We start from the raw sequence: 22,009 nt of genomic DNA, 5'->3' as shown, positions 1-22,009 counted from the left end.
ACCATGGCGGTGGGGCAGAGGGGGAGGCAGGCTGGTCCTGGCCAGGGGTAAGCTTCAGACTGATCAGAAAGGCACATGGGTGAGCAAAGTGGTGCCAGCCCTGAGTGCCACCCCTCCCAGTGTGTCTGGTGCCCAGGAGAGAAGGCAGAGCTGGTGGGGTGCCAGGCTGGTCCAGCAGAGGCTGGCTGTTCTGCTGGTAACTCCTGCCTGATCCGCATGGCTAGGGAGCTACAGAACCAACTCAACTGTGCTGCAGCTCTGAGCCCTTGCAGCGGGGAATCTGCACTGTGGCCGACCGTGCCCCAAGCACAGTTGGTCTGTGCCACCGAGTGCTCAGGTCTCAAGGTACTGACCTGGCAGGAGGATTGCATCAGGCAAGTGCAGCACTGGTCTTGGTAAGAGATAACAATTGCCCTGTGTAACCCCTGAAATAAGGGCAGGATGTGTAAATGTGCCTCTGACGCTCCTGGCTACCTTTAAGCAGTGAAGCTGCCCCTCCCTGGAAAAGGGAAATGTTTTGCTCCTGTTCCTTTGCTCCCAGAGGAGCTTCGTGTTTGGGAGTGTAAGAATTTCCTTTGTGGGCAGAGGATTCTGATTTTTCAGATTGTTTTGTTAAGGGTGTTTGAACTTTGTTGTCTAAGCTTTGGCAAGCAATGGGGGTTTCGCTCTGCTGGGGCTGAAGCTGTGCAGTACGCAGCAACTCATAAAGCAGCGCCAGCGCGGTGGGAACCTTAGCCCAGTGACAATGGGCAGTCCCACCCCACACACTAGGTGGACTGAAGGAAGTGGGAAGCCTTTTACCCTCCCTATTTTTAAAGTAGCAACGGTTCTGTTTATAAATATCTCTCTTAATCTTTTCTTTAAGACATTTAAAATAGATTTTGTGGAGAGCCTGTAGAGGAAGAGGCTCCAGGGTTTTGGTACTTTTCTGCTCTGGTGTGGAGCAAAGCCAAGACTGCAGAAAGCTGCTGTGGGCTGGAGGCAGACGCCGTGGGCAGCCTGACAGCCAGGATGCATTCCCAGAGTGGTGGAGCTCTACCTGAAAGTCCCTCATCTGAACCAGATGCTACCAAATACAGAGTTCTTTTGGGATGGGTGTTTTGGGAAGCCACTCTGAGAAAGCATTGCCAGTGGGGTCTCAGACAGTCTGATCCTTTCTGCAAAACACCATCTTGATGTAGCTGTATTTTCTGATTTGTTTTGTCAAAAGAGCTCTAACATAAACCTTCCTGATTTACAACTAACAAAACGTGTTCTTTGGCTTGAATACTCAAATTGCTCGTATTGTCAAATATAGCATGATATTCCTAGTTTTTAAACAAGGCCAGGGATGGCACAAGGGCTGGGTTCATGTCATGGTAGCTATGGATGGGGGAAAAAAGCAATGAGATTGAAATGTGAAGTTAAAGCTTGGAGGAATTGTTTCCATGGACTTAATCCAGTGGGTATGGTAAGAAGCAAAACTTGGGGCTGAGATGTCCATGATGCGTGCACGCTGTGCAAATCTGAACATGATGGTTTGTCTGAGTGGGTAAGGGGTGCTGGCATACATTTATGCAGAGCCTGTTTCCCATAAGGAATTTGTTATGAAGCTGCACTGACCGTCTGGCATGCGTCTAACTGAGCTGGATGAAGATGTGCAAAAATTGGTCGCAGTCCAGTATGTTTTAGTGGTAGAAAATTATGATTAGGAAAAAATGTTTTAACAATGAGTGGTTTCCAGGCACAAAGAATCCCCTGCAGCAGCCGAGGGAGAGAAGTTTGCTGCAGCTAGAAGTTTGATTGATTTAGCTGGTTTTAGGATACATTGAAAAATCTGGGGAGTGCTCTGAGTGAAGAGGCTTCGATACCCTTAGAGTCATTTTTCCTCACAGAACCTTGTTCCTGGAATAGTAATATTCCTGGAGGCATGTTTTCCTTAGGGCATAGTGTATGGTCATTAAGTACAGACCCAAGGAGTTCATTCACAGGAGCTATAGACTCCATTGTTAAATAAGTCCTGCAGGGAAATTGAGCATTCTTGCCCTGAAACTTGCATTGTCTACTTTTTAATATGATCTCTGCCACTGTTGATTTGTTATCTATGCTTTCACCCTGAAGTGCATGTGATTGTGTTCAGATATTTCCTTCTTTAAATCAATCTCTTTCACTGTTTTCCAAAACACTTCTTGAGTTTATTGCTTTTAGTCAAGTGTTGGGACTGTCATTATTTATTACTGGCAAAGTGCTGACAACATGCTCTTCCCAAATGAGTCTTTATGTGGAGTATTTGCTTAACAGGTTTTGCAGGGGGGACACCCACAGTCCCCTCTGCACCAGCCCGGCGAGGGGCTCGCCTCGGAGAGAGGCTCTTCTGACCCGGGAGCCGGGCTTTGTTGTGCTGATTAATTTGACAGAATTTAAAATCCTAACTGACGAAGCTTACACCATGTGTAATTTATCTTTTTGGAGTATTTCTGCTGTTTGGCAATTTTTCCCTACTGCTTCATTATCTGAAAACTCATGACTCTGGAGAGCAGCTTGTGAAGGATGTGGAAAACTGCGCTCTTCCCGCTGCAGCCTCCAGAGACACCGCGCTCATTGAAGACAACCACTTCATAAGCGCTTCGTGCTTGCAGGGTGGGGTCTAAGCTCTTTGCTGCAGTCCTCTGCCTCTGACACTGTAATGGGCTACAGCTCAGACTTCCAAGTGATGTAAATTAAACTGGTTGGGTTTTTCTGTTGTCTGGCAGCTGTTCTACCCTGGTTACTCAGATCCTCTGGATCTCAGTTAATCCTTGTGCAGAGGGAAATGCAGAACTTCATCCTGCATTAAGCCTGATGCTTTGGATGCTGGTCTGCAGCAGATCACGTTCCCTTGTTAAAGCCATCAGGGTTTGCTCTCTTTGGCTGGCTGTTGCCTTAGATGTGAAAGGACAGTGCAACACTGTTCTAACCCTATCCTGGAGGTGCGGGTGCTTCGGAAAGGGCTGCGCAGAGGTGCGATGAACAGTGCATGGTGTGTGCGTGCTGCGGACAGGCATCTGTCCTCCCTACAGCTGGGAAAGTTAACCACGTTCATCCAACAGTGGAAAGAGTCACTCGCTCCTTTTTTCATTCTCTCATGCAATTGGGCTTTTATAAAATCTGAATCTGGCACCGTCAGCTCTCATTGATTTTTGTGAAACAGGATATTTTAGTAGCTTGGACTGAGATGAAATGCTTGCAAAGCCCATATGTTGCTTGTTTTAGGCAAAGGGTCAGGAAGGTTTTAGAAAGTATTTAAATATTTGGTTTACACGATTAGAATAGATTGTCTGGAATGAAGTCCATTACCCGAGGTGATTCTTGCCTCATAGTTTTGTTTTTCATTGCAATTCCTTGGGGTATGAGGTAGGTGTTCTGGCACCACACTGCCTGAGCACTGTAAAAGTTAAGGGCTGTGAATAAATACTATAGATGTGACTCCGGACACCACTGGAGCCATGGATCTGCTGTGGGGTTGTCCATGAGCTGCAGGTTGGAAAGTGCATTCTGCTACAGCGAGCAGTTGCTGAGAAGTCCTCTGATGTCCATCAGTGGAACTTGGCATCTCCTCTCTTAGCAATGGGCTTTTTCCTCCTTCTGTAAGCAAAGTATTCATGTTGGATTACGTTTCTTGAGAGCTGTAGCCTGGTGTTAGCTTCTGGTTGGTGTTTTCAGCTTCCTACAGCCTGGAATGCGATTGTTCTGTCCTTTTCACGAGGCATGATCTTTGCATAATCCATTGATTACAGAAGATCTTTTTTTTTTTATTATTTGAAGGTGTTCCTATGAGACTGCAGGTTTTGTGGCACCACTCTAAGTTCATTTAAGATAAATCGCAGTGGTGACAGTGGTCCCTTAGTGTGCGGGGCAGTCCTGGTCTGCAGCATGCAGCGGAGTTTTCAAGATACTAGATAATACGGGGCAGATCTTGGGAGTTTTGCTTGATCCCTCTGCCACACTCGCCCAATCCAGTGGGAACGCAAACCCCCTTGTTCCCTTGCTGAGTATTGTTGATATTTTTATATGAATTATGAAGCATCCTTTGATATCTGGCATTTCCCCTTCAGATCCTCTGTTGGTTTTTATGAGTACTTGCCTGCTCACTTCAAAAGCAGTTCATCACCTCCCTGCAGACAGCGTTTAATAATGGATTTGGAGCCCCTGGGCGTTCCCAGGCCTGGTTGATGTGAGTTTCTCTCCAAAACCATTCAAAAAGTGGCCATGATGTGCGCAGACCTCAAAGCGGCATTGCTGTCATGTGAAGGATCTCTCATCATGTGCTGTTTCTGTCGCTGTCAGATGTAGACTTACTCTGTAGATTTAAAGACTAAAAGAAAAACTAAAATGAAGAAAGTAATTAAATCTCCCCTGTCCTGAGCTGTGCGGCTGCTGTTGTTTCATCCTGAACTGCCTGGAAATTATTGCATGTTGGGGAAAAGTATATTTTGTTGGAACAGTGTGGGGTTTAACTCCAGCACTGGAGAGAGCAGGCTGGAGCCTTGATGGCTCTAGCCGTCCCTTCTCGATGAAGGACTGGCACCACCAAATGGCCTTGTTGCTTTAATTCATTGGAGAGGAAGAAAGCCACTTTTTGTGACAATTTGAAAGGAAAATAATTGGCATGGGGACAGTTAATGTGAGTTACCACTCCTTAACATTAGAGATTCCACTAAAGTACTAATAATTACTGTTAATATCTTTCAGTGGAAACTTTCAGAGCAAACGAGCGCTGGTGGAAGCAGTATTTAACGGCGTGCTGCTGGCATGATCAGAATGCAAATAAGCGTTATTAGCCTAATGATTTTGCTGTCGCCATGGCTGTGCGGCAGTGGTGTTGTGAATATGTCATGCAGTACCCGTGAATTTGGAAAGTGTGTCAAAACACAACTTCAATTAGTTTGCTCTAATTATGACTCTAGAGAGTTCATAACTATATCACTCCTCATTAAAAGAGATTTTCTTATATGGATTAATACAGCACATAAAGGGATGTTTGAGTGATCGGAGGCAGAGCTGTGTGGAGGGAGAATGCTCGTGATGTGGCAGGATGTGTAGTGGGGCCGAAGCAGCGCTGGGGTCCAGCCCTGTCCCTCCATCTGCCAGGACTGGGGCTGGGGAACCTCCCTGGTAGGACTGGGAAGCCACCTCCGTGTCCTTCAAACAAGGGGAACCTGGTGGGTGGTTGTGATCAGGCACTTTGGTTTAAAGCAAACAAACCAAATCCAACCAAACATCAAAAAAACTCAAGCCTAAACCAAGGAGACAACCTAGGAGCTAGGGTTGGTGCTGGAATGGAGATCTGCCCTGAAAGCCTTGCTCTGATAAAGGTTGAGGGATGTGAGCGCCCATGTTGGCCTGGCATCTCTGAAGCAGCCCTGTCAGGTGCTGAATGCCCAAGCACCTTTCCTGGGGTATTTGTAGTGTCTTTGAAATGCGGTCTTTTCATGTTGCCTGGGCATGTACTTGCTTTGCAGAACTGGGAAAAGGTTCTTGTGCTCACAGGTGAGCAGTTGGGGAAGGGTTAAGGCAGTAATTGTTTAAATCTTTCAGGCTTTCTTCCCAGTTCTGTGGTAATTTGATGAAGAACTTCACCCTAATTAAATATTCAAATTAGGAATAAGTGTCAATATGGCTTCCCATTGCCTGGAATGATGATTAATTGTATTCAAAACTCTAGTGGCCGCTGTAATCTAAACCAAACCGTTGTTCTTGATTATTTCTGCAACACATTTACCATGTTTTTGTTTTAAAATTTCAGCTGGTAATTGATTTGCCATATGCTGCAGAGCTGCACATGCTTTCACGATATGTGTTTAGGTACTTGGGGACTTTGTAATTGGGATTTTCTTGCTTTTCCATGGCAGCGTCTTTTGGTTGTGGGTTGATTTTTTTTTTTTTTTTTTTTTTCCCTACAATGCAAAATGATTTGGCTTCCACAAAACAGAAGGAAAATGCATTATGCAATCAACTTCATAGGTATGAGTTATATTGATGCTGGCCAAAGTTTGCATTAATTTAAAATAAATGAAACTTTGTTTCCCATTCTTTCCCCTACAATGCCTTGCTTTTAAAAAAAGGGAACGGGGAACAGGAGAGCAGAGTTGGCCCTGCAGCTAAATGTTCTCCTTGGGGAAACCTGGCTCTCCTGGATGCAGCTTAGTGGGCGCAAGGGAATACCTATTTGTCCTACCTGGGAGACGGAAAGTGGCCGTGGATAGGGTGTGTGGGAGAGAGGATGCTTCCCTTGTTTCTAAACACTGTCGACACTGCCTGGGTTCAAGCCCCCCAGGCGCTGGCAGGCCGCTCTTGGCACTGGCTGAACTGGTGCTTTTTGTTAGCTGCTTTGGTGCCTCAGAGAGTATTTTTGGATACTGCTATTAAAAAACAAATGAAAAGTGTGTAATGCCTACAGGCAGTGGTCTTCTGTTTTAAAGCATGTTCATGCTAAACCCGCCTCTGCGCCCAGAGAGCCTCGTATGGATTGTGTTTGGAACAGCAAACTGTTAGCCAAACTCGAAAATATTTTCACACCATCTTTTTTTGGTTAGAAATAGCTTTGGGAAGGACAAGCCAACTCAAACTGATGTTTGCTTTTTCTTATTTAATCCATGCTGTTCACCATCGGCCGCATCAAGGTCTAAAAATACATAGTTCTTCCCAAAACTTGTCCTGTTTCTAAAGGCAGATAATTTCCAGATGATTTGCTCAATTGATAAAACCTGCCAGCTAAGAGCGTGGATTTGATGCTCTGCTGGAGAGCACACTGGGCCCTTTCTTGCAGATAGGGTGTTTTTGAGAGGGTGCAGCCGCCTGGTGTTTCAGCAGGAGAGTGATGCCAAGGGTCCAGCTGTGCCCATAGCCCTCATCAGTGTGAAATGGTAGCTGCTGCCTCAGCTCTCGTGCTGCACCAAGCCTCTCTGCACAGCAGGAGCATTGTCATTCTGCAATGGGTCCTGAGGATTAATGATAGTATTAAAAATTCACACCAACCTGGGATCAGCATTAGACCGATATAGATTTGAATTAACAGCGAAAGCCTGAATCTCTTATCAAAGCCTGGAGATCTGTGGGCTCTCAGTAACGCTTGCTGGAATTAAGTCTTCGCTCAGCAGAGCTCAGTGGAGCTCCAGGGCTTGCCCAGGCCAGGGTGCGGTGTGGTGGCAGAGGCAGAGCACTAAGCAGCCTTCCTCATGCTCTCCCAAGTGCTGGGGCAGCTTTCCTGGGCTGTGACCCGCAGGGCTGGGGGAGCTGGGGCTGACGCTTTGCCCCTTGCCCCTGGGGCCGGCTGGTCCACCCTCGGTGCCAGAGGCTGGTGCAGAGCAGCAGTGGCTCTGGATGTAGCCCCCCTCTCAAACCCTAGGGCCTGATGAGCGTGGGGTACACGGGGATCGCATCCCACTCTCCCACACCACAAGGTCCCAGGAAGCTCGTGTGTCTCGTTTTCCAGCCTGTGTCCAGGCTTGCTGTGTGCTCGGTTTTCCTTTGAACAAGCTCTGAGCCACTGGAAATAATTTTAACTTCACTTCCAAGAGCTCTGTTTTTTCCTATTTATGGGAAGATTTAAGGGAAGTTGTACAAATATTCCTTTGCTGCAGGAATGCTGAGCGGAGCGATGTTGGAGGGCAGGCATCGTGTGCCGCTGCAGCTGGAGCGGCGGGGCAGTGGGGCTCTGTGTTCCTGAGGGGGTGCAGGGAGCCTGCAGCCGGCTGTGGTGGGTTTGGAGCAGCCCCTCGGCATCAATATAGTTTCAGAGATCTCATTTATGAATGCACTCAGAATTTTTTGGCATGGATAAATCTAAAGTCCTTGCTGTTAGTGCCTTCTGCCTCGAAGGAAGCATTGTTGAGTTCCACAGGATGTTTGGTTGCACTCGATGCCTTATGTTGAGGCCTGTGTTTGCAGAGGGGGAATTGTACTCACCAGCCGCTGTGTGGGCTGTCAATGGGTGCCAGCACATGAGGAGCCGCCGCGTCCGCCGAAGGGCGGAGAGCTGCTTCTGGTGCTTCAGTGCTCCTGAGCCCTGTGCTCAGCAGGGTGGAGGGGACTGTTGTTAGGGTGTAGAGGCTCTCACTCATGGCTTGACTGAGGAGTAGTTAAAGCAGCCGACTCACCCTTATGTAAAGGCTGACTCTCCACCTCAGGCTCCTCTTGGGATTTGGCACCCATTCCCAGTTTTACAGGCAACGTAATTTGCTGTTTGCTGCTTAACCTGACCAGAATCGTCAGGCAAGAGCAAGGTGACAGCACCAGTGTCTTCCACTCTGTAGTAACGCCATCTCTGGTTCCCATCTCTTCCCTAGGCATATCTCGCTGACGCTTCCTGCCAGCTTCCGAGGGAAGAGTCACAGCGCTCGCCTGGACCTGGAGCACCAGCACTCAAATCTGTATGCCATATCAGGTGAGCTGCCTCACATAATGGTTTCTCTGCTCTTCTGTGTAATAGAGGTGTAGCCAAGCAAAGCAGCCTTGCTGTGCAAACAGCCAGGCGTGTGGTACTTGTGAAATGTACGTCCAGCCCTTTCACAGTGCCAGTTAAGTGTCAAGAGCAAAGAAACGCAGTGAGACCTAGACAGTGCCTGGGCACGTGCCCTGCTGGCAGCATGTTACTGGTCACTGGGGATCACAGCCCTCGAGGAGGGGCCCTACTGCCTGCAGAGCTGCTGGGTGAGAGCACCGGTGGAAAGAACCATGACAAAAACTTTGCTCCTCGTCATTTTCACAATCTGCACAGGTGAGTCATGAGAGATGATGTCTCTGCCTGTTTCGCAGGGGGCTTTGTCTTGCCTAGCAAGGATGAGTTTCAAATACATTGTTCTGTTTCTACACTTGGCATACGCGTTAATAATAGACGAGATCTTTACTCTTTCCCGTTTCTGTATTCTGAGTACTGGCACTGCATAGGTTTGTTTTCCTGGTATTAGGACAAATTTGAAATGAGATGTTAGGAGGTGGAGGGTTCTGCATTATTTTTAAGCAGCCTGCGCTTGTACATGGATGGTCTCTTGCTGCAGCTTTCTCTCTGCTCCCCATCCCAAGCTGGTATGAAAGTGCCGGAGCTAGTGATGGTTTCCAGATGTTAGTGTGGAAAAAAACTGCCAATGAATATTTTAGCTGATTTTTATTATAACTACTACTAGTCTGCAGGGAAAATGCGTGTTTAAATGCAGCGGGGAAGATCAAGTCCATTCCTTCACCCTGCAGTTACAGGTCCTTGTTACCATGCAGCGTGTTCGGTTTGGAGCTGTGTCTGTCGGAGCTCAGATCCTCTAGAGCAGGTCCTGCCTTTAAGGACTTGCTTTCCTAAGGAGGGAGTGAGCTAAAAGGAAGGTAGCCTCATTCTTAGGGCCCAGGAAGAAATGCCTTTGGTGAGAAGCAGGGGTGCTTTTTGGAGCGGCACCTCCTGGGTCTGTCACTCCTGGGTGTGCTGAGAGCCGTGTGGTCTGGAGGCTGGTCCTGAACCACAGCAAGAGGACTTTTTGTTCTGCACAGTAAAGAAAACCATTTGGTGCAGCTGGGGCACAGCAGTGCGTTTCACCTGCCTCTCCTCTTGCCCTGCTGGCTCACATACTGAGCTTCTGCTGAGTAGGGCTGGGGACGAGAGGTTTTTCCTTGGAATTACTTTCTTTGCAGTAACATTACACCTGAACAATTATTGTGATAGGCGTGGCAGAATCATGGCCACAGTTTTTTTTTTTTGTTATGTTGTTTTTGCAAGAGGAGGAAAATATTGGGTTTAAACCTGACCCTGTCAAAATGTAATGGAAGTCCAGTCCTTTGTCTGGCAGAAGGAGAGCGTCAGGGCAGTTTGTAAACCCAGAAGAAGCAGTAGTGGATTTGTGGGCTGTACGATAGAAAGTCCTTGTGCATGATCAGCAAAGAGATGGCAAAAATGTGCCATTCACCAATTCCTGCTATTAATAATGAGTGACACTTCGAACACGGGAACATGGCATTAATTCATGTACCTTAATCAAAGGGTTATTTAAAAGGTAATCTCTGACTGAAACTGCAGCTTCGGGTCCTGAGATAAATGGAATATAACAATTGTGTAACTCTTGTCAGTGCTCGTTTTTCTTGATACTGTCCTGCCCTAATGGATTTAGAAATGTAAGGGAAGGCACATTTCTGTGTTCCCATCAGTCCTGCACAGAGAACAGGATCTGCGCTTTCTCTCCTAAGGAAGCACCAAACACACAAGGAGCAAGGCAGCAGCTCCGTGTGGCTGTTCCTGAGACCGACACTGGTCTGGGCTTACTGGGACTGCCTCTGCCTCCAGCACAGAAAGAGGCCTGCTTTGCAAAGAAAATGCTTCATAACCAGATAATTATAAGTGAAGCACAGAACTGGGCATGGCATTAGTCCTCCAAGTTTACACGAGCACATTCCAGTCAAAGTACAGAGCTCTCTTTTCCTCAAGTGCACACTCTCCTCCTGACGCACTGTTACACCAGTTGTTGCGTGTCCATGTGCTGTAATGGCTATTGCAGCTGCAAATCCTTGCTGGAGAAAGTGTCCTGTCGTGTGGAACGTCCCATGCATTGGCAGGGATCTTCATGCATACCTCCTGACCACTGCTGCCCTTTCAGCAGCTGTGATGAGGTGTTGGGACAATTCCCTTTGCGTGCTCGAACATTGCCGAGGTAGATCAGCCCCCAGACGCACTGTGGAAACCATTCTGAAGTTTCCTGTTACGTTGGTGTAGTTTGCAGCCAGTCTGTTTTATCTGCGCTGCGGCGTGACTGCCTTGCTGCGGTGCCATGACAACGGGAAATTTATTAACACGCTTCCACTGCTGTCCCTAATTGCTCTGCCTGGATGTGGTTTGCGGCGGTGGGCTCCTGACTGCAGTGGGGCCGCAGGAATGGGGGTGTGTGGAAGATGTGTGAGCCGTGGCAGCCAGCAGACGGCGTGGCGGGTGTGGGGACGAGGGCTCTGGCCAGTGAGGGCTCCTCTCCAGTCCCACCAGGGCAACTGCACCTGGAGACGAGCCTGCGGGTTCACTCTCTTGGCTCTCAGCAAAACGGAAGGTGTCCTGGTGCTGCCCCAGGGAAACAAAAGCCATTACAAGTGGTCTCGTATCTTCCAGTTTTGGTATCGCTTCAGCCTGAATTCCTGCAGCGGGGACAGGATGGGCTGTAAGGAAGGGAGAGCTCCAGGGGAGAGCGAAATCGAGAGCTGCAGTCTGGGCTTGGTTCTCTCTCTGTGGACACCAGAGATTTTCTCAGTAGTCAATGAAAAATGACCCTTCCATCTGGAATTCAACCTGTTCATGGAAGGTGAAATGAATTTTGGGTGCTGAGCCTGTTCTGCGTCTGAAAATATGTTTTGGCTGAAATTGCCAGTTCCCCACTGCACTGTCCTGTTACTCCTTGAGGTCTGTAATGTCATTCTTGTCACAAAGCTGGAGTTGACAGCAAAATGGTCCTGAAAGCAGTAATTGCACTGTTTAACCAGCCTTTTGTCATTTCCAGTCTTTGCAGTGAAGCAGTAAGTGAGCAGAAGGTTAGGGAGACTCCGCTTTGCATGGTGAACTAATGAGTCGGTCTTGAAGAGGGGGCACTCGGAAAACTGCTGCCTGCACCTTACAGCGGGAGCCTGCCCAGTGCTGCCTGCGCTCATGCTTTCCTCGCTGGCGCCGTCCTCTGCGCCCAGCAGACTCTCTGCACTCGCCCCATGCCGTGTGCCTGAGGCCAAAAGGCAGGTTTACTCCTAAGCTCATCTGCCAGGCGCTGCTGGGAGCGGGTGCTGAGGGGCTGACAGGTTTAAGATGCACATTGGAACGGGCAGCGGCTGGGAGAAGAATGCCGTGCTCCAGACAGTTCTGTCGACAGGCACTGCTCAGTATTTCACAGCGCAGTCTTTCTTCATGGCCTTCAGCTTAATTAAGATGTTGTTGTGACTACATACTGCCTTCATTTCAGACTTCAGCATCTTCTGCCTGCATATTGCTTTGGCTTATCAGAGCCACAAGGACAGTGAGGGAGAGAGGGAGCCCTCTCAGGCAGCCACAGATAATAACGTGCAGGGAAAATTCCTGAATGAAGTGGAAAATTATTTATAATAATGATACTCAAATAGAAGGGAAATAAGTCACTCTAAGGGTATATAAATTTTTATGATAGTGTATAAACAGCCATAGCTTGCCTTGTCTCCCATCTATCCCTGCAGAGAATGAGGGCAACATCTAGCATAAAGAAAAATATAATAAGAGAAAGCAGAAATGAATGGGAAGAGCTGGAGGATTGATCACTCGCTGCATTTGTATATCCTGATGGAAAAGGTGCTGCTGACAGGTGGCCAGGTTTCTTCTGTATAAAACCATGTGTGTGCTGTCAGGGCAGTGTGAGCAGCCTTGTTTCGATTGATGAATTGCCTGCTTTCTTGATTAAACCTTCCGTCACTTAAGAAACAAAAAGCCTGTGTTTAGATGGCAGAGTGGGACATGTCAAAAAAATCTGTCTGCTCTACCTTTGTGCAGATGTTGGGCACAGACTGTAACATGTATTATTAAAATGAATGTGGCATTTACTGTGCATTATTTCTTTCCTGGGAGAAAGGACCTGTAAATTATATGCTAATAATAAGCTTTAACCCTTTAAGAAATGAAGAGATTAAGGAGTACAAATATTCCTGCAGGCCTCACTAATTGGATGGGCTGGAACACCAGTCTAGCACTCTGAAGTTATTAAACAGCACGTTCCAGACCAGCATGCTGGTGCCTTTCGGGCATCCTGCCTCCCATAAGTTTTCTGCTGTGCAAGTGCCACTGAAATGTGAACCTTTCAAATTACAAAATCTTCCATTGAAAGCCCCCTTCAAACTCTGATTGTGAGCGAAAGCTGTCTCCTGCCCGGAGATGAGGCCAGCAGCATAGCCAGTTATGCACAACCTCCTCCACGGGGTATGGCACTGTGCTATTGAGGCTGGTGGAGCTTCCTCGCGGTGGCTCCAGATGCTGATTTTGCTTTCAGCATCACCTCAGCCTGCCAGTTAGAGATGTGCTCAACTCACTTGTCTCAGGAAAAGGATTAGTGATGGGAAAAAGGCTTAGCACACCTTGCAGAGCATGTGGCAGGATGTTGCGTTGTAGAGACTGTATTTGCAAGATGAGATTTTTACAGTCTCAGGTGTGGTTTTTGGGAACTCATGAGCTGATCCAAGCCATGTGGTTCCCATAGTGTGTTTTTTTTCTGCTGTAGTCTGGTGGGTAAAGCCATTGTTGCCATTGCTGTGTGACCCTGAATGCTGCTGAGCAGACAGCTTCTTTTTTGCCCTGAAATTTCCCTGTGGCCACCTTTGGTGTTGTGTCATGGATAGACGTTTGTCAGTTGTGGCATACAGGCTGATGCAGTTTGAATATTGGACAGTCGGTGGTACCTGCTCACTGGTTGTCCATGCACAGAAACAGAGCAGGACTCAAAAGCACACATTACTGTACTGTATGAAAGTTAACTGAGTAGTGTTTACACTGTGCTTCAGAATCGTGTACCGTTTGAGAAGTGCTCGGTTTGCTGTCAGATCACACAGAAGATGCAGCGATGTTTGCCATTCGTTTGCATAGGAGCAGCAGGTTTTCAGAGCAGTTCTTTGATCCAGTGATGGCTTTGCATGTAGTTCTTATCATAAAAGAGCTGTTTCTTGATTGTCTTTAACCACATTATCAACACAGTTCCCTGTGCAAAGTACTTTTCCCCGAGAAACTCGACTGAGCAGCAAGGAAGGGAGACGCAGCTGGCTGCCACCGTTGACCAATGCGCGTTTGCCAGCTCACTGCAAAGAAGGAGGCTTTTGTGGGCAGCTCCGACAGGTGGTGCTTTCTCCCTGGCTCTGATTTGTTTATTTTGGAATTGTGTGCCGATATTTATTACCTTAACATTTTAACTTAGAGGGAAATATTTACTTAAATCATAGAGTGGTTGTTTATTATTACAATTTCTGTGTAACTGTTCCTTTATTTTATTTAACTATTTATTTCCTGTTGAGGCACTGCGTAGGAAGGCCAGAACAAACACTGTGGTCTGACTGGGTGCCAAGGTGGGTTTGTGGTGGTGCCATGACTTGGGGCGGGCACATGGGCGATGTGGTTGCAAGAGGGAAACGTTGGAAAGTGGAGGTTCTAGTCTGGGTTTGATCTCCATCGCCCAAGCAAACTTCCCCAGCAGGAGGTCAGTTGGAGCGGCAGTGGTGTCCTGGAACCGGGTCTGTGCTGTGGAGGAGACACAGGGCTCAGCCTGGAGTCCAGCTGGGGCATCGAGGGGAGGGCGAACGGGGGGCCATCCGCAGCGCCGGTTGGGATGAGGGGGTGCTCCTGTGGAAACACCCTCAGAGCTGTGTGCATCCCATGCTTGTTTGTAATCCAGGTCTCTGGAGGCAGCAAGGAGAGTGGAAGTGGATGTTAATGATCTGAAAAAACATCAAAGCCAGAGGATTCCTGCAGAGGAAACAGAGTGGATTTTCTGTGTAGGATAGCAGGGAGCATGGTGGGGGGGAGTTGTAATTTGTCTGGGCAGCTTTGCTGGGCGCGTTTATGTCACATGCGGCTCCTATGGCAGCAGTTTGCTTCCAGATTCCTTCCTCTGCTCTGGTGCTCCATCAGTTTATTCGGCATAGCTGTGAGTTTTGCTCTGGAATGCCAGCGTGTGGCTGGGGCGGTGGCTGAGGCCTGCAGCATTAGGGGCTGCAAGCTGGTGTTTCCACGGCTTGGCCATTGCTTCGGGAATGCCTCACTGCTTGGACCCTCTTTTTTTTTTTTTTTTTTTTTTTCTCAAATTACAAAAGAAATCTTTCAGAGGTCATTCTAGATTGGAAGAAAAGTTAAAGATTTTGTTACATTTCAGTGCCCGCCTGTCAGCACCTTTCGTGTGGCAAAATGTCAGGGTATCTGCATCACGGCTGCTGCTCGCTTCTCCTCTCTGTACGTTTCTTTAAAAGGTGGTGTATCTTTTATCTGTATGTAATGAGGACAGACATTTTAATCAGAGGTTAGTCATTTATTTTGGCAAACTATTGTTTTGCTGCTTCATTTTTGCAGATAATTAAATGGTTCACTTGGCACAGTATGTCTGCTTTATTAAAACAGGTAATTTTGAAAAAAAAGAGAGATGCTGTTTTTTGGATCACTGCACAGGAATTGGTTTTATCTTCATCTTCCAGCACAGTTTCTCGTGGTTTTGCCATACCTGCCTATGTTTTTGCTTTTCAGTATGCTCCACTTGCTCAGGGGGAGACCCTGTGCTATATTTTCCTGTCGATCCATGTTCCCATGTGCACGTTCTCTGTGCTTCTCAAGAACAGAAGCAGAACTCGATTTATTTTTTTGTGACACTGAATTTTAATCAGGATGGTCAAAAATGCAGACAACTTGTGACACAAGCTTTATTCTGCATTGAAAGCTCTTTACTGAGGCTGAGATTAAAGTCAGCCTGTTCTTCACCCTATTGCAGTTTCCAGTCTTTGGACTAAGAGACCTGGATAATCCCAAATAAAAGACTCTATTAATATCCAGCAGTTCAGGGAGACTGAAGTCTCATATAAAATGCTGCAACTGCGTATTTCAGAAAGGGAAATGTAGGTGTTACTTAATACTGTATTTAATGAGATTCAGAAAAGTGTATTTCTTATTAAATAAGCTCCTCCGCGGTACAGGGATTCTCTGCCGCTCACTGCTGCTGCGTTCTGCCCTGCGTTACCAGCATTGCGCTCAGGCGGGCTCGGCCCAAGCAGTGAGAGATGAAGCCCTGAGCTCTGCTGCCTCCGTCATTTGTCAGACGTGTGATTTTCTGATTAACCTGCTGTCGTCCAAAGTGGCATTCTTCATCTCCATCATCTCACTTGGGTGTGCTTGTACAAGAGCGTGACAGCTCCAGCTGTGGTGCTGCTCTCCTGCAGCATCCCGGCTGCCCCATGGAGCTGCAGGCCGGCACGGGAAGTCGTGCTTTCTCCTGCTGTAGCGTACCAGGCGTACAGACTTCACCCGTTTCTCTCAGATCGCATGTCAACTTCCAAGGAAGCTGCTTGTTGATCTCTGCTGAGAGGATTATCCGGCTCCTGCCCTGGTGCTGTGAATTATGTATGAGCAGGTGTATGGCAGGGACACTCCCGTCCCGGTGGCGTTGACGCCAGCAGTTCTGAGCTGGCACAGTGCGCAGAGGGCATCCAAAAGCAGCGTGGCCGGAGCAGGGCCATGTCCTGAGGGAGGGTGATCCTGGGGTGACCCCAGCAATGCTGTGAAGCCCTGCCAAGCAAGGGTGCTGCTCAACCCCTGCTCTGCATGCACAGCAGCCATTGGTGCGGGAGCATGGAGGAGGACAAGCCGGTGGGTGCTGTGTCGGCTGCTGGAGGAGCACAACCTTTAGGGCGGGCTGTGCTCTATTTGTTTTGCTTTTCCGAGTGCCATAGTTTAATTTTTTTTAGCTAGGAAGCCACTCTGTGGTTTGGATATTTAAACAGTTATTAACCGAACGACAATTAGCAGATTGCATAGACAGATTTCCTTTTCAAAACCTCTGAAATTCAGTACAGTTTGCAAAACTATCACGGCACAGTAATGACAATGAATTTTGATTTCCCGGAACTGATATTAGACTCCTTATTAAACTATGTGCATCTGCTTTTAATTTACTCCAAATAATTGGAAAATGCAATGAAGCTTTCCAATTAAAGCATGGCTTTATGCTGTTTAATAATACCCCCATAATATTATAGCTTATAAAGTGACAGGTGAGTTGGTGTATGAATAAAACATAAAGGCAGCAATAAGGGACAGAAAACCGGAGACAGTTGTTGGGGATTTTAAATGCTGGATGTAATTTGCATATATTAATCTCTTCTTTTCAGCCTTATCAGGCGTTCTTCAGTATTTGAAGTTAAAATAGCGTTGACAGGCGGGAGTACGCTTAGTTTTTTCAAGGATTTATTACTTGTATAATTTCTGATCTTTAATAAGCAGATATGACTGATCCTCATAGTTCTATAGAAATCGGTTAATTGTTCCAGATGGCGTGTACTGATTATGCAAAATTACTTTTCACACCATTTTTTTTTTCTGATGGAGTTTGGAGTAAAATTAAATTTTTTATAGCCTTATCACGCTGTTTTACAGTGTTTTTTTGCACAGAAGTTGAATTTAATCTACTATATTACATTGACCAGCAGAGTTATTCTAATGTAGCTTTCTGTGATTTGACAAAGAATAATAGAACACATCACTCATTGTTCGTTACTGTGCTGCTAATAAAAAGGAGTTCTAGTGCAGAAAACCAGGCTGTTATTTATGAAGAATGCTTAATTTGCACAGTTAAAAATGCAAAATTGTTACAATGAGATGTTCTCTCTTTTGGATAGAAGACTTGGGCAGAGCAGATGAAAATAGTCTTATTGCGACAGATTCCATCTAATAAAGGAGGATTTTTTATAATGAGCGGTGTGGCTTGGATCTGGTTATGGGGAGGAGCAGCCGTCCAGGCAGCACACACTGACTCCTGTCAGGAGGTGTCACTGGTGTTTTCCCTGATTATTGTCACCTGGATATCTCAGTGGCATCATTCCATAATTGAAAACATTTATAAAGGTTGTTGGGCTTCATTTATCTAATGAAAAGTTGTTTATACAAAATAAACCACACTTAAAGCCCGCTTGCTAATAAGGTGATTGCGATTCATTTTGGCGGTGGCTCAGTGTTGGAGAAAGCGTCCCACTGCCTCTCCGTCCTAGCCATGCCAGGTCAGGTCCCAACTCCGTTCAGGTGCTGCCATGGGTTTGTCTGGAGTAACCCTGGGCCCTGGTTAATTCTGGCATTGTGTTACATCCCTCGTGCTGTGACGCGGGCTGGTCTGAGCTGGCTCCATTCCCCTCCCTCTCCTTCCCAACAAGCAGTGTGCAGCACTGCAGAGCGAGGATTCTGCTCATCCCTTGCGATGGGCTTCATGCTGGGGTCTGGGCCATCATGCTTGGACCTCGTGGAGGGGCTGAAGGGAGAGTCAGGGGCCTAATCCCAACATTTTACTCATCTGGGCAAAGGAAACCAGCACGTGTTTGAGAAATGACCTTGTGGTTAAATGGAATTAAAATCTCCGGCTAAATTAGAGAAGTAGGGATGCAGTAAATGGACTTTTTCAGAGAGTGCTTATTTTTAACTCAACAGAAAAAAGACAGGTAATTAACTCAGCCATTAGAAAGCTCAAAATTTCTGCTGTCTCCTGTGGAACTAGAAAATTGTTTTGTGTGTATTCTTATATATATGAATAACATGTGTGGAGACCACTAATGGTATAAATCAGAAATGATTAGAAAATATTTGTTCTAATGAAGTAATAATTTGGTAGTAATGCTTTTCATCAGTGTAGCTTAAGGCTACATTAAGTGGACAGACTTTATACAGATTCTCTAATTTTAATCTTCAAAACGCTATCTAATGTCTCATTAAGGCTTGCATGTAATGTATCTTAAGTACAGTCATTAAATATAGTTTAGGGAGATTTATGTTCAGATATTGCTTAAAGATGTTTTAATAGGCCCATTTACTCTGATGATATTAATGAGCTCTTAACATATATTAAGCTTCTAAAGCCAGTGGTGTTGCTCTCGCAGTGAGCACAACAACTTAGGGACTGTAAATGAATTGGATGCTCCGACAAGGCTGTTGTTCAGCCGAGTCTTCAGCCACCCTCTCCTGCTGCTCAGCTCCACGAGCGCTAGGCTGTGTCCTTGCTTTGCCACTGCACGCTCCTTGGACGCTTCTCGAGCACGTGGCACTTGGGCCTGGCCAGGACCTTTGGACCCGCTTATCATGCCTCGTTTCCTGGGTGTGCAACAGCTTAGCAGGGCAGAACTCATCAAATGGTGTGCATGGTCCAAATGGCACCTTGAGAATAGCTTAGGCCTGTGTGAGCGTCTGTAGCGTGTTTGGCAGGTTTGGTTCTGCCTCCACTAAAACAAATAACTCAGATAACTTAGGGCAAGAGCCAAACACAGCTGTGCTGTTAGATAAATTCGCTTTCTGATCATCTGAGGTTAAGATGCAAGGATTGTAATTATGGTAATAAAAGCTGTTCATTCCCCTCTTGTCGCTCCAGTTCCAACTCTGAAAGTTATTGCAAACAAAATTCTCCAGTTTCATCACTCAGCTCTTCTTAAAAAATCCTTCTGAGTTCAGAGACTTTTATAATTACTAAATTGGTTTGTTAGAAGGAGATAATAGCAAATTTCTTCTTTTCATAATTGGACATTTCTTCCCTGTAGGCTAATGTATGCGCGGCGCTCGAATACACAATCAGCCGTGCTTTTGAAAAGCCGTAACTAGCTAATAAGTGCTGTGGTGTCATCGGAGAGTAATGGTTTGCTGATTAGCATAATTAATGACAAATGGTGGTGTGGCGCGGGTGGATTGGTTTAGGTGATGATGGATGCGCTGCAGCCGAGGCTGTGGCCTGCCAAGGCGGCTGGGCTGGTTGTCAGCACGGCTCCTTGCCGGGTTGACTTCCATCAGTGCCAGCCAGCCTCGCACCCACCGCCACACCACGGCAGCTCAGGCAGCGCTGTGGCACAGGCCGTGTGCTGTCACGATGCTGGCTCGGGGTGCTCCCCGGGCTGGGTCGCTCCATGTCCCACAGCTGCTGCTCCCTGTGCTCTGAGCCCCTCGGCACTGGTAGGAGAGGAGCCGTGCTGGGCTGGGTGTTCCCATGGTCCTCGTCCTCCCTGGGCAGGAGAAAAGCTCCAGGCAGCCATCCGTGCGAGGAGATGAGCACATTTATCTGTGACTTGATTAATCGGGGCTAATTTGCATTCGCAAATGAGACTGATAAAAATGGAGCTACCTCTTCACCTTTAAGGGGGAGGAGGGATTATTTCTAGGTTGTCTCTTTTTTTAAGTGATAAGCAACTCTTTTACCAATAAGGATGAAAATACTTAATTTGCATTAGCAAAAGAAGCTAATTATTATATAGTTAATTAGCATCTGGAAATGAGGATTATCTTAATTACAAAGCACAATTTCCTTAATAGCTACAAAAGTCTAAGTTTGATCTGTGTGGAGATTGGTGACTATTATTATGTAATTAGTGATCATATTAATGGTGCAGTGTATTTAGATATAATTTGCATATGCAAATGAAATTTACCTGATGAAAATATGTGGCTCCACTAATGGCTATGGGCACTTAAGAATTAAATTGCATTAAGAGATCTGGATCCTGAATGGTTGTGCAGTGGCACAGTGGATCTCCTCCTGCAGAAGAGCTTTTGGCTCTATGGTCTGGTGGTTGGGAGGACGAGGAAACCTCCCAAGCTGTTTCGGTTCCCATTCCCTCACGGGTACCTCCTGCGGCTGGGTGACCTCAACTTTGGGTCCTTGTCAAGGCTCTGCTGACTGGATAAGCGTCACATCCCTGGATGGTAGGAGCTTGTGTTCTGTGTGCCAGTGAGCTCCTGGGCAGAAGATGGGAGTCCCGTGTCTGTTTTTCAGGGTCCTGATGGGTTTCTGCTTTCCATTCACACTTGAGGTGCCTGTGGTATGGGAAATATGGTGCTTTCAGTATGGCTGATCCATCTTCTTTGGTCTCTTCTCCCAATGATGAGCGATAGGATGAGAGCAGATGTCCTCAAGTGGCATCAAGGGAAGTTTGGATTGGATATTGGGAAAAATTTCTTTACTGAAAGGGTGATGAATCATTGAAAGAGGCTGCCCAGGGCAGTGGTGAAGTCACCGTCCCTGGAGGGGTTCAGAAAGCGTATAGATGTGGCACTTTGGGACATGGTTTACTCAGCACAGTGGGGTCAGCCTGACAGTTGGACTGGATGAGCTTAGAGGTCTTTTCTAACTTTAATAACTCCATGATTCTTTCCCCTGCTTTTATTGGAAGCGAAAAGCTGCTGTGTATTTAAAAAACTAGAGTCCTTTAAAAGAAAACCATGTTAAGAGAGGGTGCTGTCCACCCTCATCTCCCCAGGGAGATGTGGGACAGATGTTGGTCACACAGGGCACAGCTGGAGGTCACGCAGTGCTGGTGCCAGGCAAGATCGCAGCCGTCATTGCAAGTGTCAGTGTCTGCTACTGCTTGGTGCCCTGGCCCCTGGCCAGAGAGGTTTTTGAGCCAGGAATCCCATACCCTGGCAGTGACGATGTCCCTGGCCCTGTTGTACAAACTCGCCGCTCTGTAGGTGTCTCAGCAGAGGGAAATGGAAGCTTCCAAGGCCAGATCCCGTAACAAAACACATTGTGTTCCTTTAACGTACCCGGCTCCTGCCCCGCAGAATCGAAATGGCTCAAATGCAGAAAATACCAGCGCTGGAAGGAAGCAGCCGTTACCCAACAGGATGTTTCTCTCATCAAGAGGGAGAAATTTATGGCCACCAGCCAGGGAACACTGCCGCTATTGTGGGTGCTTCCCGAGATGCTTTTTGCAACTGCTCGCTCCAGCCTGAGCCCTGCCCGCCTGTGCCTCCCCGCCTCGCTGCTGCAGACAGACATTACGCGTTTAATGACTTCCATGGAGTCTGTCTGTCATTACAGCCAGAGCTGAAAGTAATTGGAAAGTGTCTGTGTTTCTCTTCAGCGCGGTGGCCCATGCGCAGAGGCCAGAGCAGTGAGAGCCTGCGCTTCGCCGCCCTGTCCACCAGCGAGCCCTGCTCAGCCCTGCCACAGCCCTGCGCGAGGGCCCTGGTTTGTCTCTGCTCTGGGCTAATTAATTAAGGGTTGATGCTTGAAAGTAGCACATGCTTAGGTGTGATCTTTGAAGTTTAGTGTGGTGCAGAGACTTCAAAGGAGATGTTTTATTAAAAAATAATAAAATCAAGAGCTCCTAAACACTTGCAATTTGAGGAGCTCGTTTGAAGTGTCTCCATGTTCCCTGGCGCTGATGCGGCCGCAGTGCTGAGGTACCACTCAGCCACCGCCACACAGCACTTAACCTTCAGTTTAGTTAAAAAAGAATAATCAAAACCAGGAGTATTTTCTCAAGTGTTTTTGTAGCTTGATCTAGCAGTAAAGAATTAATTGAGCGGTGT

The 22,009-nt window shown here is 47.0% G+C and overlaps 1 protein-coding gene across 10 annotated transcripts in view; it reads left to right on the top strand.

Annotated features, from left to right (window-relative positions):
• MVB12B (multivesicular body subunit 12B) overlaps nt 1–22,009 on the top strand; it is a 63,997-nt gene that overhangs the window by 23,787 nt on the left and 18,201 nt on the right. For all 10 annotated transcript variants that reach the window (XM_054083928.1, XM_054083920.1, XM_054083925.1 and 7 more), the window contains one exon: nt 8,307–8,404. In XM_054083928.1, the coding sequence (XP_053939903.1) occupies nt 8,307–8,404 (98 nt within the window). The remainder of the gene's footprint in view (nt 1–8,306; nt 8,405–22,009) is intronic.

The sequence above is a fragment of the Cuculus canorus genome, chromosome 19 (assembly GCF_017976375.1).
Source record: "Cuculus canorus isolate bCucCan1 chromosome 19, bCucCan1.pri, whole genome shotgun sequence".
Lineage (NCBI taxonomy): Eukaryota > Metazoa > Chordata > Aves > Cuculiformes > Cuculidae > Cuculus > Cuculus canorus.
Note: the sequence above shows the minus strand (reverse complement) of the source record. Positions and strands in the feature narration are given on the sequence as shown.